We start from the raw sequence: 20,051 nt of genomic DNA, 5'->3' as shown, positions 1-20,051 counted from the left end.
CGGGCGGGCGCGGCGGCCTTTATAGCTGTCAGGCAGACGGGGAGGAACTCACACTTCCCACCAGGCTGCTCCCCCGCCCGCCGCCCCGCCGGCCGGCCCGGCACACACTTTAACCCGCTCCGCGCCTCTGGAGCACAGCCAGGCCGGCCCAGCTGCCTGCCGCCCGCCGCCGCTGTGAGTGGAGAGGCCGCCGGCCCGGGGACACCACGCGGGACCGTGTGTCTAGGTGTCCAGACAGAGTGGCCGCTGGCCCAGGGTCACAGGGGAGCTCGGTGGGGAGGGTGGGGGAGCAGAACTGAGCCCCAGGCTCTGTCCGTTGGATGCCTGCCTCCCTGGGGGGCGGGGTGGGGGGGGGGCGATGCCGTCTCTGCCCCTCCCCAGAATGGATCCTAGGTGTGTGATACGGCCATCTGATGGCTGGCGCTTACAGATGGTGAGGCTGGGGTCGGGAGGGGACACCAGGCTCTGTGGTCACCCAGCCAGGCTTGGAGATGTTTCTCCTGAGCAGCGGAGGGACTGACCGAGACCCAGCGCAGGCCCCAGCCAAGGGTCCGGGGACGGGACAGGAGGGCCCGCGGCCCGCGGACCAGACAGCTAGCATGGCCGGAGCCAGCGGTGGGGGTGAGGAGCGCAGAGCTTTACAGATGTTCACACCAGCTTGGCAGGGCACACGGCCTGGCTGGGCGCGCGCCAGCTGGGCAGCCCCTGGCAGGCCGGCGTGGGGCTCCAGCCTGCGTTCCTGCTGAGTCAGAGCGTGGAGCAGAGCACGGAGCCAGCAGCACGCACTCCGGCCGCACCCCCCTCCCTCCCCGGCACCCAGGGGGCACCCCAGACACTGCAAGTCGCCCCGGAAGCAGGCCAGGCCCCCGCCCCACACACCAGGCCCTCCGGAGCCCGGCACACAGGGACACCTCCACACACGGTGGGCGTGGAAGGGGGCGACCCCGGACACTGCAGCCATCCCCGGCCTCTGTGCTGCAGATGGCTCACAGTGGCGCCTGGAGGGCCCTCCCCCTCCTGCGTCCTCCCTGCCGGAAGGAACTGCGGCAAGCTCCTCCAGGCCGAGAACCATTCCACCCCTGGGGAAGCTCTGCCACCAGCAGGAGCGGCGGGGGAGGAGAGCCAGCAACCGCGCCCACTGCCCTGCCACCATCCTGTCCCTCCTGCCTGAGTCCTTTCTGCCTGCCGAGAGCTAAGAGCTCCCCATTTTACAGACGGAGAAACTGAGGCTCCGAGACCGCCCAGGGACGCCCAGGCTCGCATGTCTGGTAAGCAGCACAGCCCAGCCCCCTGGTGAGCACATCCCCGCCACGGCAGGCTCTTGGATCGGGTTCATCCTCTCCAGACTCTGGGAAGGCAGGTCTTATCCATCTCTGGTTTTTTTCCCCTGGGGCCCCTGGGATGTTCAGTGGAACCCAGGCCCACACTGCCCCCTGTTGGCACACTGGATAGCAGACACGATGGGACCCGTCACACAGCACTGGTGAGCGTGCACACGCACACACGTGCAAACGTGTGTGCACATCCATGCACACGTATGTGCACACACATACAGGGGCACACACTCACCGACCCCCTCACAGGCACCCTGCTGATCACTCTCGCACGCTGGGGCCTCTGCCTGCCCCACCCCGTCCCTCCAGCCAAGCACCAGTGCTCTGCATCCCCAGTCAGAGTCCCCAGCTCTCCGGACATAGCTGGATTCGCGTCCAGCCAGAGCCAGAGTGACTAATGGTTTCCCGTGGGAGGGACCCTACAGCCAGCCGGCGCAAACGCCCCAGCACCTTCTCTTTGCTCAGTGGGACAGCGCCCGGGAGGCAGGATGCCACCCTGGCTCTGGGACCTCCAGCAGGTGTGTGACCTGGGCTGGCCCCCCATCCATCCCCACCCCACCCTCAACCTCCAGGAGCTGGCCAGGGCTCCCCCTCCCAAAGGGACACCAGCCTTCCCCCAGACTCCAGACCCACAGGGAGCTATGACCACGGCTTGGTCCGCTGGTGGTCTGGGGGAAGGCCCGGGGCCCTAAAAACCCTAAGAATTGCGGGGGGTGTTTGGTGATAAAGAATCAAGCACAGCCAGGAAGCACGACCGAAGGCCTTGTCCTGTGCCCAGCGCAGAGCTGCCGTCGGTTCCGCAGAACCGGTCAGGCCGGGCTTCCTGGTCCTCACGTGCCCTCTGGGCCCACCTCGTGGGGCTGCAGCCAGACCTGGATGGCAGATCCAGAGGATCTAAGTGTTGGCGACCAGAGCAGCAGCCCAGGCTCAGAAGAGGCCACGCCTGGGGTCCATACTCTGCCATCACCGTTGCTGAAGGTTTAATCGCATCATCTTAGAATTTGTGCTCTGGGGGTGACATTGCATGGGGCGATGGAGCCTCTGCTGGGGGGCCGCCCACCCCTCGTACCTCTCAGGTCTGCCTCGTGCCCCCTGGGGAGCCAGGCTCAGGCGGAGTCTCTGGTGGAGTCCCAAGCGCTCACGCCACGACCTCCCCGGGCCCAGCGGAGCGCAACGTTAAGAGGGAACGGCCCTGGAAGAAAGAGGAAGCTTTGACCTGTTGGTGAATGAGGGGCTGCCCGTTTCGCACTGAGCCCCAGGTCACCCTCAGCTCACCCCAAGCTCACCCGGGGGCCCTTGGAATTGCTGTTTCCCAGCCCTGACGATGCCCAGGGCTCCCTGGGGTGTCACAGAAAGAAGTGGCTTGGAGCCCCCATCTTGGTTCCTGCCATCCCCTCCCTGGAGCCCTTGTTCACACCCATCTGGATGTTCCTGGCCCTCCAGATGATCTCCTGAGCACACCTCCTCCAGGAAGCCCACCCGGCAGCAGCCCAGCACTTTGATCAGGCTTCCCGACCCGTGGCTGGGACTCAGTGCATCCCTGGCACCTACCAGGGCCCAGCATACAGAAGGTGCTCAGCGCGTGGAAGGGCAGATTTGTCTGGCAGCCCCTGACGTTTGGGGTGAGGGGGAGGTGTCCCTACCACTCTCTGTGTAGCCCTGGCTTGAGATGCTCTGGACACCTGGGTTTTTTTTAGAGATTTTTCACCAGACCTGGATTTCTGAAGAACTTGGAAACAGGAAAACGTGCACATTTCTGTGGGAAGGTGAGGTGAAGCGTGGAACAAGGCGGAAGGAGAGGAGCCTGCTCAGGGAAGGGGTGGGTCAGGGAGGAGGAGGCGCACAGTGGGCCAGGGGTGACCGGCTTGGCGGTCCTGGTGGTTGGACAGTCACGCTGGGAGCTGGGCCCTGTCCTGTACAGCCAAGTGTCCAAAACAGAGCTCTGAAGGTGGGGGACCAGGGCCAGAGATCCTGCAAGGGGGTCCTCAACTCTGGCACCCAGAGGCCCACCAACGTGGCCTGGAGGACCCCCACCCTTCCCCGCCACGTCCTGCTGCCCACCCAGAGCCTGGAGCACCCCGGGCCACTTCTGACAGCGGAGCCCTTCTTCCCAACGGGGACCGGGCCACCAAGGGCCGCTGTGGCCAGTTTGGAAGTGGTGGGCCAGGACCGGAAGAGGACCAGGCCCCAGCAGAGGCCCCAGCGGCCGACCCCACCCCCAGAGCTCTCCGCCCAGCCCAAGGCAGGCCCAGCTTTCTCTGCTCTGGATCTTCCCGCTCCGGGAGAACCCTCCTCCACAGACCACTGCGGGTCAGCAGCGCACGTGTGTGTCAGTCGCTCAGTCGCATCTGACTCTTCGCGACCCCACGGACTCTATTCCGCCAGGCTCCTCTGTCCATGGGGTTCTCCAGGCAAGAATACCGGAGTGGGTTGCCATGCCCTACTCCAGAAGGTCTGTCCCACCCAGGGATCGAACCCGGGTCTCCCACCTTGCAGGCGGATTCTTTACCATCTGAGCCACCGGGGAAGCCCCGGGGATCAGTGGGCTGGACCAGACCTCTCCTCCTCCCTCCTTCCCAGCACTGACGTTTTCTGTTAGGCCAAGTCCTGACGTTCAACCGGGAGCCTCTATATGTAGGCCTCCTCGCTCTTAAAATCCACAAGAAAGAGGCTCCCTTGTCCCCAGATCTGAGAGAAGGATGGGGCCCTGGGGGGCCCTGGCACGACTGGGGCGTTAGCTCTCCACTGCAGCTCCAGGGACAGCCCACCGCCAGGCCAAGGGGCTGGGCGGGACCTGCGTCCTTGGGCTCCTGGCTTACACAGCCCGCCCCGATGTGCAGGAGCCCCCCAGGAAGGCCAGGTGCCCAGGAGCTCCGTCCCATCTCAGCCTCACTCTCCCCTCTGCACAGAAAGGCGGACCCAGTGAGCAGCCACAGTGGGGGTGGGGGCAGGGGATGACAAGCCTGTGTCCCCGTCCCAGCCCTGCTCCCAGCCCCCAGATCCCTTGGGCAGCTGTCTCCGTGCATGGGTGCTGAGGTCCACCTTTCAGAAGAGAATCCCCCTGTAATGACCCACATCGGCTCTTCACTGCTTCTCATGAACAGACACGCAGTGCTTCCTGGGCCAGCTGCTCCCAGAGCCCAGCGCACCTGCCCGTGATCACAGCGACCCTGTGGGACAGCAACGGGCGTCCCTTGCGTCGGTGAGGAGACTGAGGCTCCAGGCCAGAGGGCACAGCAAGGCTGTGGAGCAAGGAGGGCAGAGCCCTCGCCTGGCTCACCCGGCAGCTGTGCAGGAGCTGCGGGCAGCACGAGCGGCTCGCGTTCGGCCATCAGCCGGACACAGCGTGCCTGCTGTCACGACGCCGGTTGTGGAGGTCTGGGCTGGCACTCCAGCCTGGGGGCCCCAACAAAGGGGTCAGGAGCATCAGTGCCCAGGGACGGGGCGGGGGGCGCCTCGGGGGATCCCTGCACCCAGAGCCAAGGCCTGCCGTGCTCAGAGGTGACCGGAGCTCTAGGCTGGGGCTTCAAATCATGGAGGACGTGAGTGCAGCTGCTGACCCTGCTCTGCAGGCCCAGCTGGGCAGACAGGCAGCTGTCCGGGAGGCGGGGGCCGTGTGGCATTCCGGGCATTTCAGCACCTCTATAAAACCTGAGCGGGGGGGGGGGAGGGCGGGTCGGCTCCCCCTCCCCGCTCCCCAGGCTGTTGCTGCCCAGTAAAGTGGCCCACCCCACCCAGACCCTGCTGGGTCTCACTGGCACCATCTGCTGGGAAGAGGGGGCATGCTGCCTGCGGTAGGGGTTGGGGGCCTCGGCCAGGATCAATGCCAGCCTCCCCTCCTCTCTGAGCCTCAGTCTTCTCCTCTGTAAAATGGGGAGAGAGAGAGAGAGACGTCCAGCCACTGACACAGCCCAGAGGGACAAAATAGGAAGAGAGCTTGGCACACACCAGCGCTGAATGAATGTCTGTGTGCGTAAATGGTTTTCAAGATACACAGGGTGGCAGGGCTGAAAATGTGAGAGCTCCCCACCCCATCTCCAGGGGTCAGGCAGGACAGAGAGCTACACTGTAAATTCGGAGGCAACCCCTGGGGGCGGGCACCCTGGCAGGAGGATCCAGGCATGCTGCCTCTGGGGTCTGTGTTGACCCCAGCACCAGCAGGTGAGGGTGGGGTGGTGGGGGGCGTATCAGAGGCCAGCTGGCAGGCAGAGCCCCGGGCAGTGGGGAGGACGGGGTGCCAGCTCACGTCTCTGCTGGCTCCGAGCCTGCCCAGCCTGAGCTGGGCTCCCAGCCCTATGCCTCCAAGGGCAGTGCCACCCCCAAGCAACCAGCCTGCTTCTTCTGCTCTGCACCCCCTCCCAGCTCCCCAGGCGGATCGCTGCCCCCGCACCAGTGAGAACGGAGGGTCATTCCAGCCCTGTTCAGAGCAGGAGGCCTTCCCCCAGGCCAGCTGGTCTGTCTCCAGCCACCAGGTCCCGGCTGGGAGCACACGCAGGCTGCACCCCGACCTCCGTTCTGTGCTCCGCCCCTCTCCTCAGAGGTGGTGAGGGGGTGGTCTTCCGCCCCAGCCCCTTGCCCCAGCCTGGCCACCTGTCTCCCTTCTTCAGGGCGGGCCCCTCCTCAGCCCCCTTCCTCCTTAATCGCTACAACACATGTGCAACTCCCCTGCCCCCCAGCCCCTCCCCCCTTCTCTTTTTCCCTTCCCCAAGCTCTCAGCCCTGGCCCTGGTTTACAGCTGCAAAAAAAAGCACACACACACTCATGCACAAAACCAACTGTGGAATAAAAAAAGCACACACACACTCATGCACAAAACCAACTGTGGAATGTTTTCCCGCTTCCGAGTGGGGGGTTGTGGCCCCACAGAGCTCTGTCCTCGCACCCGACAACCAATCCATGTCCACACCGTGCGGGTTCTGCTCCTCCTGGAAGCCGGGCCTGGGGGGCAGAGGTGGTGACCAGCTCGCCGGGAGTCGCCTGCCTCTCACCCAGAGCCGCACACACACACGCACGGCGGGCCTGGTTCTCCCATTTGGAGCGGCACGGGGCTCCTAGGCGCCAGGCTGAAGCACGCTGCCTGCCTCCCCCAACTTTGATTCATTCCTTTCACAGAGTCATTCATCCAGCCAGTGTCTGCTGACCACCCACCACGTGCCAGGCTCTGCCCGGGGCTTGGGCGGGGAGCCGGCCAACCAAGCCCCGGGCACACAACCCGAGCAGCTCCGCACAGAGGCGCGGGTGCTCGGATGGGAGAAAGCAGCGTGCTGGGGCCCAGTGCAGAGCACTTAGGCTTACCTGTGCCGCGTGGCGAGCCTTCCCCACAGACTCAGAGGTGGAGGAAGTGTGCTCTTTCCAGGAGGGCAGGGAGGCCAGGAGGAGGTTCTGGGCACACAAGGGCGGCTGGGAGTGCTGAGGGGAGATGGCCCCGGGTTCTCCTGGAGACCTTGGACTTCACACTGAGGGTGTGGGTGCAGCTGAGCAGAAAAAGATGAGACCACATGTCCCAGGTAGGACTTTTCATTGCAGGCAGCAGAAACGGGCTCCAGCCAGTGTACCACAAAACAGAGAGTTTTCTGGAAAGGTGTGAGGGAGCTCCCAGGTGGAAGGAAAGGCGGAGCAAGTGCACCCCGAAGGCCAGGAACAAGCCGGCAGCCTCTCCTCCAGGCGCCGACTGGCGAGTGTGGGCACCCCTCAGCCTCGCCCCCCACCCACCTCCTGTTTTTCCCATTCTCCTAATTCCAGTTCCCAGGAGAACAAAATCCAGAGTAGCCACCCAGCGACCACAGGAACAAGCCACGTGACACAGGTGGGCGACTCCCAGGGACATTTCGGGACCGTGAAAGAACGCACCCGGCGTGCGTCCGTTTATCCAGGCCGAGACAGGTGTCCACAGAAGCCAGAACAAAGGCTGCCCCTGCTGGGGACTCAAGGACCGCGCTGGAGTGAAGGGGGCACTGGAGCCGTCGCACGGCACTTGGCAAATCCCACCAGACTGCGCGTTCTGAATCTGTGTGTTTTGCTGCGGTGACATCCTTACACCATGATGAAACGCAAAACGTGTAACGAAAGCTGTCCTTTTGCTGACAACAAGTAAATCAATCCAGCAGTCCTTCCAGGGAGAGAGTCAGCCTGGGTAACTCACACAGAGTTACCCAGGGGTAACTTGGCCAGAGGATGGGGGCCCTCTGCCAGGCAGTTCCCCCCAGGCCTCTTCAAAAAGGGAAGAGTATCTCCTGAAGGCAGAGGAGCACTGAGAGGGCTGGCGGCGGCCTTGCCTCCGGGACCGGGACCCTGATAGAGAAGTTCCTGGTCTGTGCACTTCAGGCTTGGATCAATGTAACCAAACAGAAAGGAATGTTAGTTTCATTCATTTAGTTACCAAGGAAACCTGTCTGGGGCGAGAGCAGGCGAGCAAGACCTGGACACGGGCTGGTAAAACGTGAGACTTCGCTACAAGGCCCTTGTAGCGATTGGTGGTGTGGTTTGGCCACTGAGCTGTGTCCAGTTCTTACAACCCCGTGGACTGTAGCCCGCCAGGTTCCTCTGTCCGTGGGATTTCCCAGGCAAGAGTACTGGAGTGGGCTGCCATTTCCTTCTCCAGGAGAACCGGCTAACCCTTGGGTTCTCCCACCTCTTGCCCCCCTGTGGACACGTAACTCAAGAAACAGCGTCGGTTCTTTCTCATTCTGGGCTCCCCAGAGCCCTGGGGAGGGGCCAGGGTGGAAAGTGGCTGGATGTTGGGGACTGTGCTCACAGGGGACTTTTCTCCAGAGCTGCTGCCTCAGAGAAGAGAAGTATGGTCTCCCTGAATCAACAGCTCTGACCTATCCCCCAAAAAAACCAGAGACGAGTGCTGACCACATGGTCCGTCAGCTGTTGGACCCTCCCCACGAGCTTCTCGACATGTGCGCGCCCATCCCTGCCTCCTTCAGGCCATTTAAGCCGCAGCTGCCGCTGGGGCCCCCACTGGAAGGAGCAGTCCGTCTCCCTCTCTTCTCCCTGCCCTGGGGACCCCGGCAGCCGGCACCCCGCCCCTCCTCCCCAGCCCATGGGGACGCTCATGGCCAAACTGCTCCTGCCCACCATCAGCAGCCTGGCCTTCCTCCCCACGGTCAGCATCGCCGCCAAAAGGCGGTTCCACATGGAGGCCATGGTCTATCTCTTCACCACGTTCTTTCTGGCGGTAAGTCTGGGGGAGAGGACCCCCATCCCCCCAGAGCACCTTCCCAGGGACAGAGGACAGGGGCTGCCTTTTTACCACTTTCCTGTGCTGGGTGATGAAGAAAAGTGATGGGGGGTGAAAGAGCCCAGGAGAGAGGGCTGGGGGACCCCTTCGCCTCCCTGGACCCCAGCTTTCCCGTCTGGGCCAGGAAGGCCCTCCAGGGTTGGTGTGAGTGAGACCAAGCCAACAGGGGCCAGGGACAGTCGGTCCAGGCCCGGCCCCTCCAAGCTTCCCCTTCTCTTGTCACTGGCGGATCCCTCCAGGCGGCTCCGGGTCCGGCTCCCCACCCTGCTCCCTGGTACCCCGGGCCCCACAGGGGAGCTAGCAGGGCCCGGGGAGCGTGAGGAGCCAAGGAATCTGCCTCCAGGACGCTGCAGCTGGCCTCGGCTCGGGACGGCCTGCTCACGTGCGCGCGTCTCCCCTTCGTGGGGCCTGCGCTTCTCTCTGGGCCCTTCTCGCTCTATTTATGCTTCTGGCTGCTGGCTCTCGGCTCCCGCTCCCTGCCCCCGCCCCCACCTCCCCGTGGGTCTCCCTCTGTTTCTCTTGCTGACTCCCTCTGGGCCTGCTTCTCTTTGTTTCTCCGCCTGTGTCTGGCTCCCTCTTGATTTCTGGAGCTGTACGCCCATGGAACAGACTCTCTTTCTAAGTCTCTGGGTCTCTCCCTCCCTGGCCTCGTCCCCCCCAGCCTCCATGCGTCTCTCTGGCCCTATGGATCCCTCCCGCTGGCTTCTGTCTAGCTGTCTGTCCACCTCCCTACCTGTGTACTCTCTCTGTGATCCATCATCCACACAGATATGTGATCAGTCGCCTCTCCACCTGCCTGCTCAGCCATCCACACACCCACCCATCATCTCTCTACGCCTTACCCCCGTCCTGACCCCTTACCCCCGTCCCTCTGAAGCTCCTTCCACCACCCTCCCCAGTGGAGCCCCGCGAGTGGCCCCGCTCTGACTCCCCAGCATACTCCATCAGTCCCAGCCTTGACTGAAGCCCAGCTCCCTGAGGCAGCATGCTCGGGGGAGGTGAGTGACCCCGAGCTCTGTGCGAGAGGTGGCCTGCCCCCTGCCCCAGGCAGCTTGCTTCCCCAGCAGCAGCCCCTTCCTGCTTGTTCACAGCATCTTGTCAACAGCCACTTCCCTCCCCCTTCTCAGGACCCCGGCTTGGGTGAGGGCCAGAAGGTCTGTCCCGCAGGTGGGAGACTGGGGCCAGGCAGGCAGGGGCCTTCTCTGCAGGGACAAGGGCCTGCAGCCAGGGAGAGGAGCCGAGGTCTTGTCCTCCAAGAGCCCACGATAGACCCGGCCCAGGAAACCATGGTCACCGCCGGGACCCCCCGCCTCCCTGCCGGGGTGAGCTGGCCCTGCAGCTGCCTCCTAGGCCCACTTCAGAGGCCAGCCCCACCTGCCCCGCCCGCCCTGCCCCGCCCCGCCCCGCCAGAGGGACAGGGCCAGCTGCCTCCGTGACGAATGTCCTCTGGCCACAAAGCCTCGCTCAGCCCCTTTCTCTGGAGCCCCAGAGGCACCATCGCTTCCTTTGAATTCTGTGCTGGTGTACAGCCATCACCGTCTCCGCTCCTGCCTCCCACGTGGCATCTTCTGTGTCCCGACCAGAAGCCGGACAGCGCGCTGTGTGCTCAGCCGCGTGGGCTCCCCGGCCCACGCCACCCTGCGGGGCAGGGGCTCTGACCCCACTTGACAGAAGCCCCCGCCCTGGCCCCAGGGGCCATCAGCCGCCCCTCCGAGCTCAAGGCCAGGACCTGAGGCCATGCGTTCCCTGCCAGGCCCCCAGCCCCAAGCCCCACCCCCACCCCACCAGTGACACACGGAGCCACGTCCTGGCAGACGCAGAGGCCGAGTGCCCGCTGCCACACCTCCCTGCTCCTTGGCACGTGGTCCCTCCCCGAAGCTGACCTGCCCCACCTGTCCCGCAGCAGTGAACCACGGGCCCGGGGGGCAGGTCCCTTCCTGGGCCAGCTCTCCTCCAAACCGCTCCAAACCCCGCCTCCTTGACTCTGCGTTCACAGGCAAGCCTTTGGCCGAGGGCAAGCCAGCTCTGCTGAGAGCTGGGGTCACGGCTGGGACAAGGCAGACGGGAGCGAGGGCACAGCCCGCATCCAGAATTTCACAGCGATGAGGTCTTCCGCCCTACACAGTGACCCGTGCTATTACGGGTGCATTGAATACAAAAGAGATAGCGGACGATGGGCCTGGGTGGGGCTGGGGGAGAAGGGGACCCGTGTCACTCTCAGAGTCTGGCCCTGCCTGCCAGAGCCGTACGGGGGAGCAAGCGTTCTCCTTCCTCTACCCTGGAGGGGTGAGCACCTTGATCAGGCCCCACCTGAAGCTTCTTCTCTTTCCTGTGCCCAACAGTCATATCCATCACCTGGCTCCTCCCCTTCAACCTTTTCTTTCCCTGTGTCTCTTCAAAGGGCACGGCACCCAAAGCTCAGCATGGTCCTGTGGTTAGGTCTGACCGGACAGACAGGAGCAGCACTCTCTCCTCCCCTGCTCTGGACACTATATCTCTGTTAATGCCGCCTCGATGCCCCGCAGCTTCAGGTTGCGGACAGCTGCAACCGGTGGAGGCTCTAAGCTGCCCTCACCTTGGCTCGATGCACAGGTGACCCAGGGCTCCCCCGACCGCAGCGCCCCTGGCGTCTCCAGACGGGGACTGCTCTCCTGCACGCCGCTCCATCCTGCTGAGCCGGGTTAACCAAGAGTCCGTTGTGCTGCTCCCCAAGCCTGTTTATGCCCTTGAGCTTGTCAAAATAATTACATCACGTAATTAAATATTGCTGAAAATGATGAAACGGGTACGCCAAAGGAGAGGGTTGTCCAGAAGTAGGTGGACGGCTTTGAGAATACTGGCACTCTGCTTTCGAAGCCGATGTTGAGAGACGACCATAGGAGTCAGGCCAGGGGCTGAGAGGAGGACGCCGAGTTGGGTGGGTGTGGGGTTGGGGGGGTCATCTCTGCCATCGGCCCTCACTTCAGACAGAACCTGAGAGCCACCAGCCGGCCGTTCTCAAAATGGGTTCCCTTCTGGCAGCAGCCTGGGACCAGCCCGGGAGCCTCTTAAGAAAGCAAGCCTCCAGCCTCCACCCTGCCCTGCTGACAGGCCAACTCGCAGGCCAGGTCTGCGCCTGCGTCTTCACCAGCCCCCCCAACCCCACCCCCAGGGCTCCAGAGACTTAGTGGTCAGAGGGGTCACTTGTGAGAGAGGAGGTCCCCACTCTGACCTGGGCAGAGCAGACTGGTACCCAAGGGAATAGGCTCTGGCCTCCGCTGAGCAGATGCTGAGGGAACGTGTAGATCATGTGGGACTCCCCACCTCAGTGGGGCTTTGGGGGACCCTATGGGAGAGCGGTTCAGAGCGCCCCCGTCTTTCAGGTGGGGAGACAGAGGCCTGGGGCCGTTCAGCGGCCCGCCCAAGGTGCTGGCTCGCAGGGCCTGGGGCCCCGGCGCCCTCGCCTCCCTGCTGACCCTCCGCCGTGGCTCCCGCAGCTCCACCACGCCTGCACTGGGCCCGGCCTGTCGCTGCTCTGCCTCCTGCGTCATGACATCCTGGAGTACTTCAGCGTCTACGGGACGGCCCTCAGCATGTGGGTCTCACTGATGGGTGAGTGGCCGCCGCCCACAGGCCAGCCCTGCACGTGGGGGTCAGGATGCCCCACTGCCCGCCGTCCACCCAGGCCGGCCGCTGACAGCCCACCCCTCCGCTCCCCTGTGAGAAAGCACATGCAGGGCGTCAATGCCTCGACTCCCGTCTTTCATAACCTTTTGAAACTGTGCGTCTAGAAAAGTCCCCTCACCTCATCCCGCTCTCTCCCCCGCAGCGCTGGCCGACTTCGATGAGCCCAAGCGGTCGACTTTCGTGATGTTTGGTGTCCTGACCATCGCCGTGCGGATCTACCACGACCGCTGGGGCTACGGGGTGTACTCTGGCCCCATCGGCTCGGCCATCCTCATCATTGCAGCCAAGTGGGTGCGTACATGCGAGCCTCAACGCTCGGGCCGCCTCCCCTGGCGGAGGCTCTTCCCTCTCGGGGTCTCAACCCACCTCCCATCTCACGGGTCGGCAGGCTGGACACGGGGCCTCAGCTAACACGCAGGAAGTGACCGTTGGCCGCCCCCGCCTTGTGGACCCAGTTTGTATCATGTCTGGACTCACCAGCTCTGGATCTGACCCAAGTTACCTAATCTCTCTGCCTCATTTTCCATATCTGTAAAACGGGTGTTACAGTTCAGTACCTGCTTCACAGGGGTCGGTTCAAAGATTAACTGAGATAATGCACCTTAAGGACTGGCACAGAGCCTGGCTTCTAGTATGCTCAACAAATAGGAGCTGCTATTATAGTCATTGTTATCATTATTATTATTGAAAAGAATGGCTGGTTTAGAGATGCAACGTCAATTGGAAATGGCCTGGGTTAATTTGGGAAGACTTCCTGGAGGGGGTGAGCCTTGAGCCTGGTTCCAGTGAAAAGGGAGGCTGTAGTGTGAGGTCAACAGGAAGACGGGACCACTCGTGAGCGCCCAAGAGGCCTGAGCCACAGTTTCCAACACCTATGGCCCTTCGCTGGGCACACAGGGATCTAGCGCTCACAAGGCCTTTTACATACAGTCCCCAGGCCTCCCCACCCCAAGGCCCTCCTGCCTGCAAGGGCCGAAACCCACTCAAACTAGTCCAAGTGAAAGAGGGATGCTTGGCAGAGTAGACCCAGGGTACTTCCTGGGCCACCAGGGCAGGGTTGAGGAACTGCACCTCGAGGGGACCAGAACGCAGACCTGGGAAAGAGGTGGGGCTGGGCAGGAGGTGGGAAGCTGCCCACCGACCCACTGTGCAGTCTGGGGAGGGAAAATGAAGTCCTGGGGGTGAGCTTTCCAAACGCCGCCCTCCTCTCTGTGCCCAGAGAGTGGAGGATTTAGTTTGCCGTCTGGTTAGTGAAGAAAGCAAGGCTGGGAGGTCAGCGACTTAACAAGAAGTCACGGCAGGACGAGCGAGGCCAGGCTGTGACTCCTCACATCTCGGGGAAGCCAAGCTGGCCCCACACTGACCCAGGAGGCCCTCGGAGAGGCAAGGGGAGGAAGCGCACTGGGATCTGACTTGTCTGGACCCGAGGAAGGGCCGCGTTAATTAACATTCTGGAATGCGTAAACACAGCTCCCCTCACTGATAATTCACTCCCTCCCTGGCAGGAAGTGGGATAAAGGCTCCTTGTTCTGCCCTGAAGGGTTGTCCCTCCTACAGAATCTTGACCCGTCTGGCTCGGGGCTGGATTCTAATTAGCCGGGAGTGCGGTCCCTTGCCTGTGTCCCTGTGAAGCCCCACGGGAACCCAGGCTGCCCGCCTCCCTCCATCTGGGGCTCAAATTGTGTTTTCTAGACCATTGAATGTGGAGTTTATTTTGGCTTTTCCAGGGCAGTTGTTTCCTGGAATGAGGGTGCATTTTTCTCCCGGAGCCTCGTCCCTTCTTGAGCAACGGTCAGGGAGAGGAAGTGCAGAGATGGGTGACCAGGCTTGGGGAGGGGCCAGGCCGGGCGCCCCCTGGGGCAGGGGCCTGGAGTCCAAAGGTGCTGGGCGGGCGGAAGGAGGCCTCCTGGGTCCCCAGGCGCCTACGCCCAGAGTCACACTGTCTGGCTGTGCCCACACACCACCTGCGACTTTGCAGGTCCTGAGTCCTCACCAGTGGTGGAAAATTCCAGAAAACTGAACACCGGATATCGGTGTGGAATTTATTTAGTGGCAAAACCAGCCCTGACCCAGCAGGAAGCTACTCACAGTCTCTGTGTGAGCCACTGGAGGTGGGGTGTCCACCACCCAGAGCGTGTGTGACGGCGGGTTCCCTTGCTGGAATCCGAAACGCCCTGCCGGCTGTAGCACTCGCGGTTCGGGTTCTCAGGACGCGGACCTGCTTCTTCTTCATCTGTTTAGCAAATGTGAACCCACGTCTCTAATTCCTACTTGAGTCTTACTCTAAGCAGCCCAGCTGAGGCATGGCCGTCTCACGTGCTGGGCAGGTTTGTCTAAGAAATGCTACGATGAGTCGGTCCACTCTGAAAGTGGCTAGAGGTCTCGCAGGGTCGGTCACACGCGCCCCACGCTCTCCTGCGGTCACGCTGGAGGGCGGGTCCCACACTGCCGACACCCCTTTGCTGGAGGACACTGCGCCACTGGTCTCCTCGGGTTGGGCACTTGCGAGGGTTTCTCCAAGAGGCAGACGGGGCAGGGGGTCCTTCTGGGGTCAAGGGCCCGAGGGCAGCCCCAGTCTGCCCACCCAGGCAGGGTCTCCTGTGGGTCCTGCAGCTACGGAGCCCAATGTGCCTGGGCCCCTCCCCAAGCCCTGTTCCCCGCCCCACCGAGGTTGCCCGGGGTGCGAGTGCCAGCGGCTGGGGCCTAAGAATCTCCCTCTGGCCCCCGTCCCCGCAGCTGCAGCAGATGAAGGAGACGAGGCGCCTGTTTCCAGACAAGAGCGTGTACACCCACCAGATAGGCCCTGGCCTCTGCTTCGGGGCCCTGGCCCTCATGTTGCGCTTCTTCTTCGAGGTACTCTGGGAGGGGTGGGGAAGGAGCCCCCCACAAAGGCCATGGTCAGCCCCAGCCTGCTTGGCCTGAGGCTGGATGGGGCCGCACCCCTCCAGGAGGCTCCAGCAGCACCCGACTCTTGCTGACGCCAGCACCCCCGTTCAATCACAGCCTGGTCCTTCCCTGGCACCACCAGCATCTCCAGGGGCGGGGGGTACAGACAGCTTGCATTTGGTTGGTGCACAGCCCTGAAGGAGCCACACCTGGAGGAGGGGGGAAGAGGGGAAAGCGGGGAAGGCATGGTGGGAGGAGCCCCACCCCACCGGCAAAGCCCTGTGAGTCAGCACAGACCTGCGGTGGTCTAGGCGTGGAGGGCAAGACCACCGTGGGCTGGACAGTGACAGGAAGCCTCTTGGAGGGGACACTTGGCCAGACTCCCAGGGACGAGCTGGACGGCTGGGGAGGGGCCCACTGACCCCGGCAGGTGCCAGGTCTCACCAGGCCCGAAGCCGAGGGCCCAGGGCAGGCAGGAACGGGTGGAGGAAGACGGGCCTCGGGGCGGGGGCTGAGCGCAGACGGTCCGGTTCCGCCCCCGCAGGACTGGGACTACACGTACGTCCACAGCTTCTACCACTGTGCCCTGGCCATGTCCTTCACCCTGCTGCTGCCCAAGGTCAACAAGAAGGCCGGAAGTGCAGGGCCCCCCGCCAAGCTGGACTGCTCCACCCTCTGCTGTGCCTGCATCTGACCGTGCGTCCCGGCTCTGAGCCCCGCCCTGCCCTGTCCCCGGCCTGCCGAGAGCGCCCCGTCCTGCCTGACCTGAAGGAACATCCCTCCTCAGAGCCTGAGGCCTCTCCAGGGCTTCGGGAAGCACAGGCCGGGCGCTTCTTGAGAATCCACGTATTAGGTTTGTACTGGGTGCTAAGCACCACACTGGAAAGAAAAGAATTTTCTCCCTTCTCCTAGGCCAAGGTCCTGGCAGATGGGAGTATCTGCAGAGCCCCGGAGCCAGCGTCTGTCCACCCCTCACCCCGCCCAGTCCCAGCGACAAGGGACCTGCCCGCTGCCCCCGGCCATGTGCTTCCCCTGTCACCTGCCACCTGCTTTCTCTTGGCAACCAGTCTCCCCATTCCTGACCCGTGCCCTCAGGCTGAGCGCGCCAGGGTCAGCCAGGCTCCTCTATCCCTGGCCCAGGCCTGCCTTTCCCTTGCTGCCCTTCCTGCCAGGACCCTGAATCAAGCCATCTCCATGTCCTGTTCACCCTCATCATTTCACCAAAGCAAGTCTGAATAGATGACAAGTTCAAGGCCCAGATGTACCCTACTTTGATGGGGAGAGAAGGTTGGAAAGTGATGTAGGGTTAAGATTATAGTATGAAAGTCACTCAGTCATGTCCGACTCCGCAACCCCATGGACTGTAGCCTGCCTGGCTCCTCTGTCCATGGGACTCTTCGGGCCCAGAGCCCGAGATGGCAGCGCTGACCTCAGCCCATGGTCCCCGGGGCCTGGCACCACTCCAGGCACCTCGCTCTGGAGTGCCCTCAGGGCTTTCGAGATCCCACCCAGGTTGGGAAGGTGGGCCCGGGTCCGGAACCCCAAGCGAGACCGCCAGGCCCCCAGGCTGGCCCCACGGGGCAGGGCTCGCCCCCGTGTGCGGAGGTCAGCCGGCTCCCGTCCAGGGCCCGCGGGCACCACCCGGCAGTGGGGGCGGGAGCCGGCTGCCCAGACATCACCTCACAAAGCTGAGGCTCCCAGCTTCCCGAATGATCTGGGCACATCCGTCAGGCAGGAAGTTACCTACACCTGTCTGGGGCCTGTTTGTGTTTCCAGACGTGCAGCTACCCACGTCTGCGCCCACCACATGGGGCAGCCCCTGGCGTGTCCTCAAGTCACCCCGGCCATGCTTCAGGGGCCGGGAGAGATCTGGCACTGAGGGCGGGGGACCAGGCGGACCCCGCAGCCCGGCCCCTGTGTGTCTGCAGGCCCCCTTGACTGCCCAGGGGTCCCGCATCCTGGGGGCCTGGACACCCGCAGCCCGGCCCTGGCCCCACCCCTTTCTGTCTCCACAGTCCGCTAGCGACAAAGCGGCCCGCCCGCACTCAGGGTCCTCGCCAAGCCTCGTGGGGCGAGAGCTAGCTCATCGCAGCTCCAGGGCCATCAGCCAGACCCGTCCCCACAGGCGGGCACAGATACATCAGGACCCCGGCCCAGGGTCAGGCAGGTAATGCCTTGATCAGCCTCGGGCCTTGTTGTGGGGGTGTGAGCACACGTGTGCACACACAGACACACACACACACCTGAAGAGACTTCAGGTGTGCCCCTCGGGTCCCGTCTCCCAGTTCCACAGCGGGAGACTCACGGCTCAGCACCAGGTGGTGAGGACAGACTCTGGGGGCTGCGCGGGTGGAGGGCAGCCGGGCGGCATCACTCCATAAATCTGCAAGGTGGCTGGCCTCTGCCCACCGCCTCCCGCCATCCCCCAACCATCCCCCCAACCCATCACCTCCCACCCAGCCCCCCCTCAGGCCCCCCCAGCGAGCACGCCCCGGCTCCCAGCCCCGCGGCAGTGCAGTGCCTGGAAAGTTGGAGGCCCCAGCCTGCTCCCGAGCAGGGAGGAGGCAGGGGCCTGCCAGGCGCGTAGGGGCTGCACCCACAGGCTGCTCACTGCGGCTGCCCTGATTTATGAGGCCGTCTGGGAGCCCGGCCAAGTCTGTAAGTCATGGACAATTAGGAGGCGCGCTCCAGGCCTCAGCCCTGTCTGCCTCTCGGGCTCCAGGCCCGACTGCGCCCCTCCTGCGCCCCGCTGGCCCCCATGGAGACCCCCTCGGAGGGTCCCAGGGGCGGGTCCTGAGCCCACTTTGCAGATGAGGACCCTGACGGCCGGGGAGGTGGCAGCTGGCCCTTATCCCTTGGGCACGGACCACTGATCTGGTGGCAGTGCCCAGGGTCTTGCCAGACGTCCCAGAGGCGTCTTCCTCTGGCTTGAAGGAACACTTTGGCATCTTGTGGGGCGGAGAGGTCTACCCAAGGGTCAGAGGGGAGTGCCCAGGAAGGGGACCTGGAAGAGAGGCAACACCCCAAGACTGACAAGGGCCAAGTGCAATGGCCTTCGGGCTCCAGCACCTCCAGTCGCAGTGTCAAGGAGTCCTGGGGTCTTCAGGTCCCTGGAATCTGAGACTCGGGTCCCTGGTGCAGGGAGCGCCCCCACCCCAGGCCATCCCGGGCCACCCTGGGCTCCAGACAGTACTGCCCCTCCCACCCAGCCCCGAGGCAGGGAGGACTGGGGTCCCCAAGTCCTGGGATATCCAACAGTGAGTGCCTGAAAATGTCCTCCGAGATGTCACTGGACGCCTCGAGTGGTGGCGTGCCACGGAACTCGCTTTGACAGTGGAGATGTTCACCCAGCCCGGGCAGCGTCCGCCTGACGCACAGGCCCGTGAGCCTCTCAAACGTGCCTGGCAGAGCTGGCTCTTTAAATGTCAGCTGAGTCTAATTGATCTGAATGTCAATAGCCACATGGGTAGGGTTGCAGATAAAATACAGGATGCCTGGTTCTATTTGAATTTCAGATAACAGATAATTATCTTGCCTCAGTGTGTCTTAAATTTGGAGCACGCTTGCAGGAGACCTACTTAAAAATGATTCTATTCCTCTGAAATTTAAATGTAACCCAATGTCCTGTGTTTTATCCAGCCCCCATGGCTAGCAGCTCCCCACAGGGTAAGGCATCTGCAAAAAACAAAAGGATAGGCATCTCCCTGGACACGTGGGTTTGGGTGCCCAGGGTTCAACCAGGCGACACAGGCAGGGAGGCTGCAGTGCCCAGCGCAGGCGAGGCGGGGGCTGGGCGGGTACAGGCCCACACTGGCCTCTCGGGGCCTGGGCTCGGCTTCCAGACCCTGCAGAGTAGTCGATGCCCTGGCCGAGCACACGCGTGCCCCAGGCCCATGCACACAGCCCCCTTTCCCCAGCACACTCGGAGCCCCGTTGCGGGAGGAGGAGGGGGGCACAGCGCACACCTCCGTCGGCCCAAACGGAGAAGAATTATAAACATTCGCAACAACGTAGACAAAACAGTCTATTGTAGTGGCCCCTCCGCCTCCCCCTAAGCTGGGGCGAGGTGGGCATGGTGTGGGGAGGGCTCGGGCCCCCGCCAGGGCGTCCTCTGTTTGCACAAGCGGAGGTGTTTTCGTCTGAGGGCAGTCTGCACGCTGTGGCCTTTGTCGCGTCTGCTACTGAGATTTCCTGTCTCTGCTCTTCTCTTCCCCAGCAAGACCATCTGAAACCCAAAACTTTTATTGCCCCTTTTAAAAAAGGGCTTTACGCCATCTCCTGCATCCCGGTCTGTTCCTCCTCCTCCTGCTCGGGCTGCTGCGATTGTAGTTAGGGGAGGCCTGCTGGGTGCCGGTGCTGTGGCAGGAATTCGCCCTGGTCTTCCCTGCAGGGTCTTGGCGGCAGGAGCTGCAGGGAGGAGGGCCAGGTATGTGGGCAGGACGATTCTGCAGAGTCGGCAGGAAGCCCCGGGGTATAAAACTCAGGCCTGCAGCTTAGCTGGTTAGCACAGCGGCGAGCTGAGAGCCGCGGTCCGCAGAGACGCACGGCACATGCCCCCCGGGGACCTGGCCACCCCCCTCGCGGCTCTGTGCTCTTCCCATCCCTGCACCCGCTGTCCCCACCACTGGGAGCGGCAGCCTCTCCCCGCCCGGCTCTCGGGCCCATGAGGGTGAATTAGGTCAGAGGCTGGCTGGACTGAAGAAGTCTCGGGAATAAAGAGAAGGAGGCAGGAGCAGGAGGCGGGAGGTGGGAGCTGGGGGTGTGGGGAGGCAGTCAGGGTCCCTCCTGTAGTTTCCCCACTGCGTCCCCACGCAGGCTCGCCGAGTCCCCTGGGTCCTCTCCCCCTCAATTTGTCCATTTGTAGTAGCCCTCACTTCTCTGGGTTTTGCTGAGATTAAACGAGATCGTTGAATACAGAG

At 63.2% G+C, this 20,051-nt stretch overlaps 1 protein-coding gene across 10 annotated transcripts; it reads left to right on the top strand.

Moving 5' to 3' along the window:
- Positions 1–86: 86 nt before the first annotated feature.
- MYMK (myomaker, myoblast fusion factor) lies at positions 87–20,051 on the top strand. 10 transcript variants are annotated; one of them, XM_061434131.1, is made up of 8 exons: positions 276–1,268; positions 2,113–2,905; positions 3,032–4,536; positions 6,447–8,517; positions 12,057–12,171; positions 12,389–12,537; positions 14,983–15,099; positions 15,677–20,051. In XM_061434131.1, the coding sequence occupies exons 4-8, from the start codon at positions 8,383–8,385 to the stop codon at positions 15,824–15,826; spliced, it is 666 nt and encodes a 221-aa protein (XP_061290115.1). In that variant the 5' UTR covers positions 276–1,268; positions 2,113–2,905; positions 3,032–4,536; positions 6,447–8,382; the 3' UTR covers positions 15,827–20,051. The 10 variants fall into 10 exon arrangements, 5 of the variants coding, with proteins under 5 accessions (XP_061290115.1, XP_061290119.1, XP_061290116.1 ...); XM_061434132.1 differs by lacking the exons at positions 276–1,268; positions 2,113–2,905; positions 3,032–4,536 and adding an exon at positions 10,577–11,687 and having other exon boundaries at positions 8,429–9,578; XM_061434134.1 differs by lacking the exons at positions 276–1,268; positions 2,113–2,905; positions 3,032–4,536 and adding an exon at positions 10,982–11,687 and having other exon boundaries at positions 8,430–8,517.

The sequence above is a fragment of the Bos javanicus genome, chromosome 11 (assembly GCF_032452875.1).
Source record: "Bos javanicus breed banteng chromosome 11, ARS-OSU_banteng_1.0, whole genome shotgun sequence".
Classification (NCBI taxonomy): Eukaryota; Metazoa; Chordata; class Mammalia; order Artiodactyla; family Bovidae; genus Bos; species Bos javanicus.
This window is presented reverse-complemented; position numbering and strand designations above follow the sequence as displayed.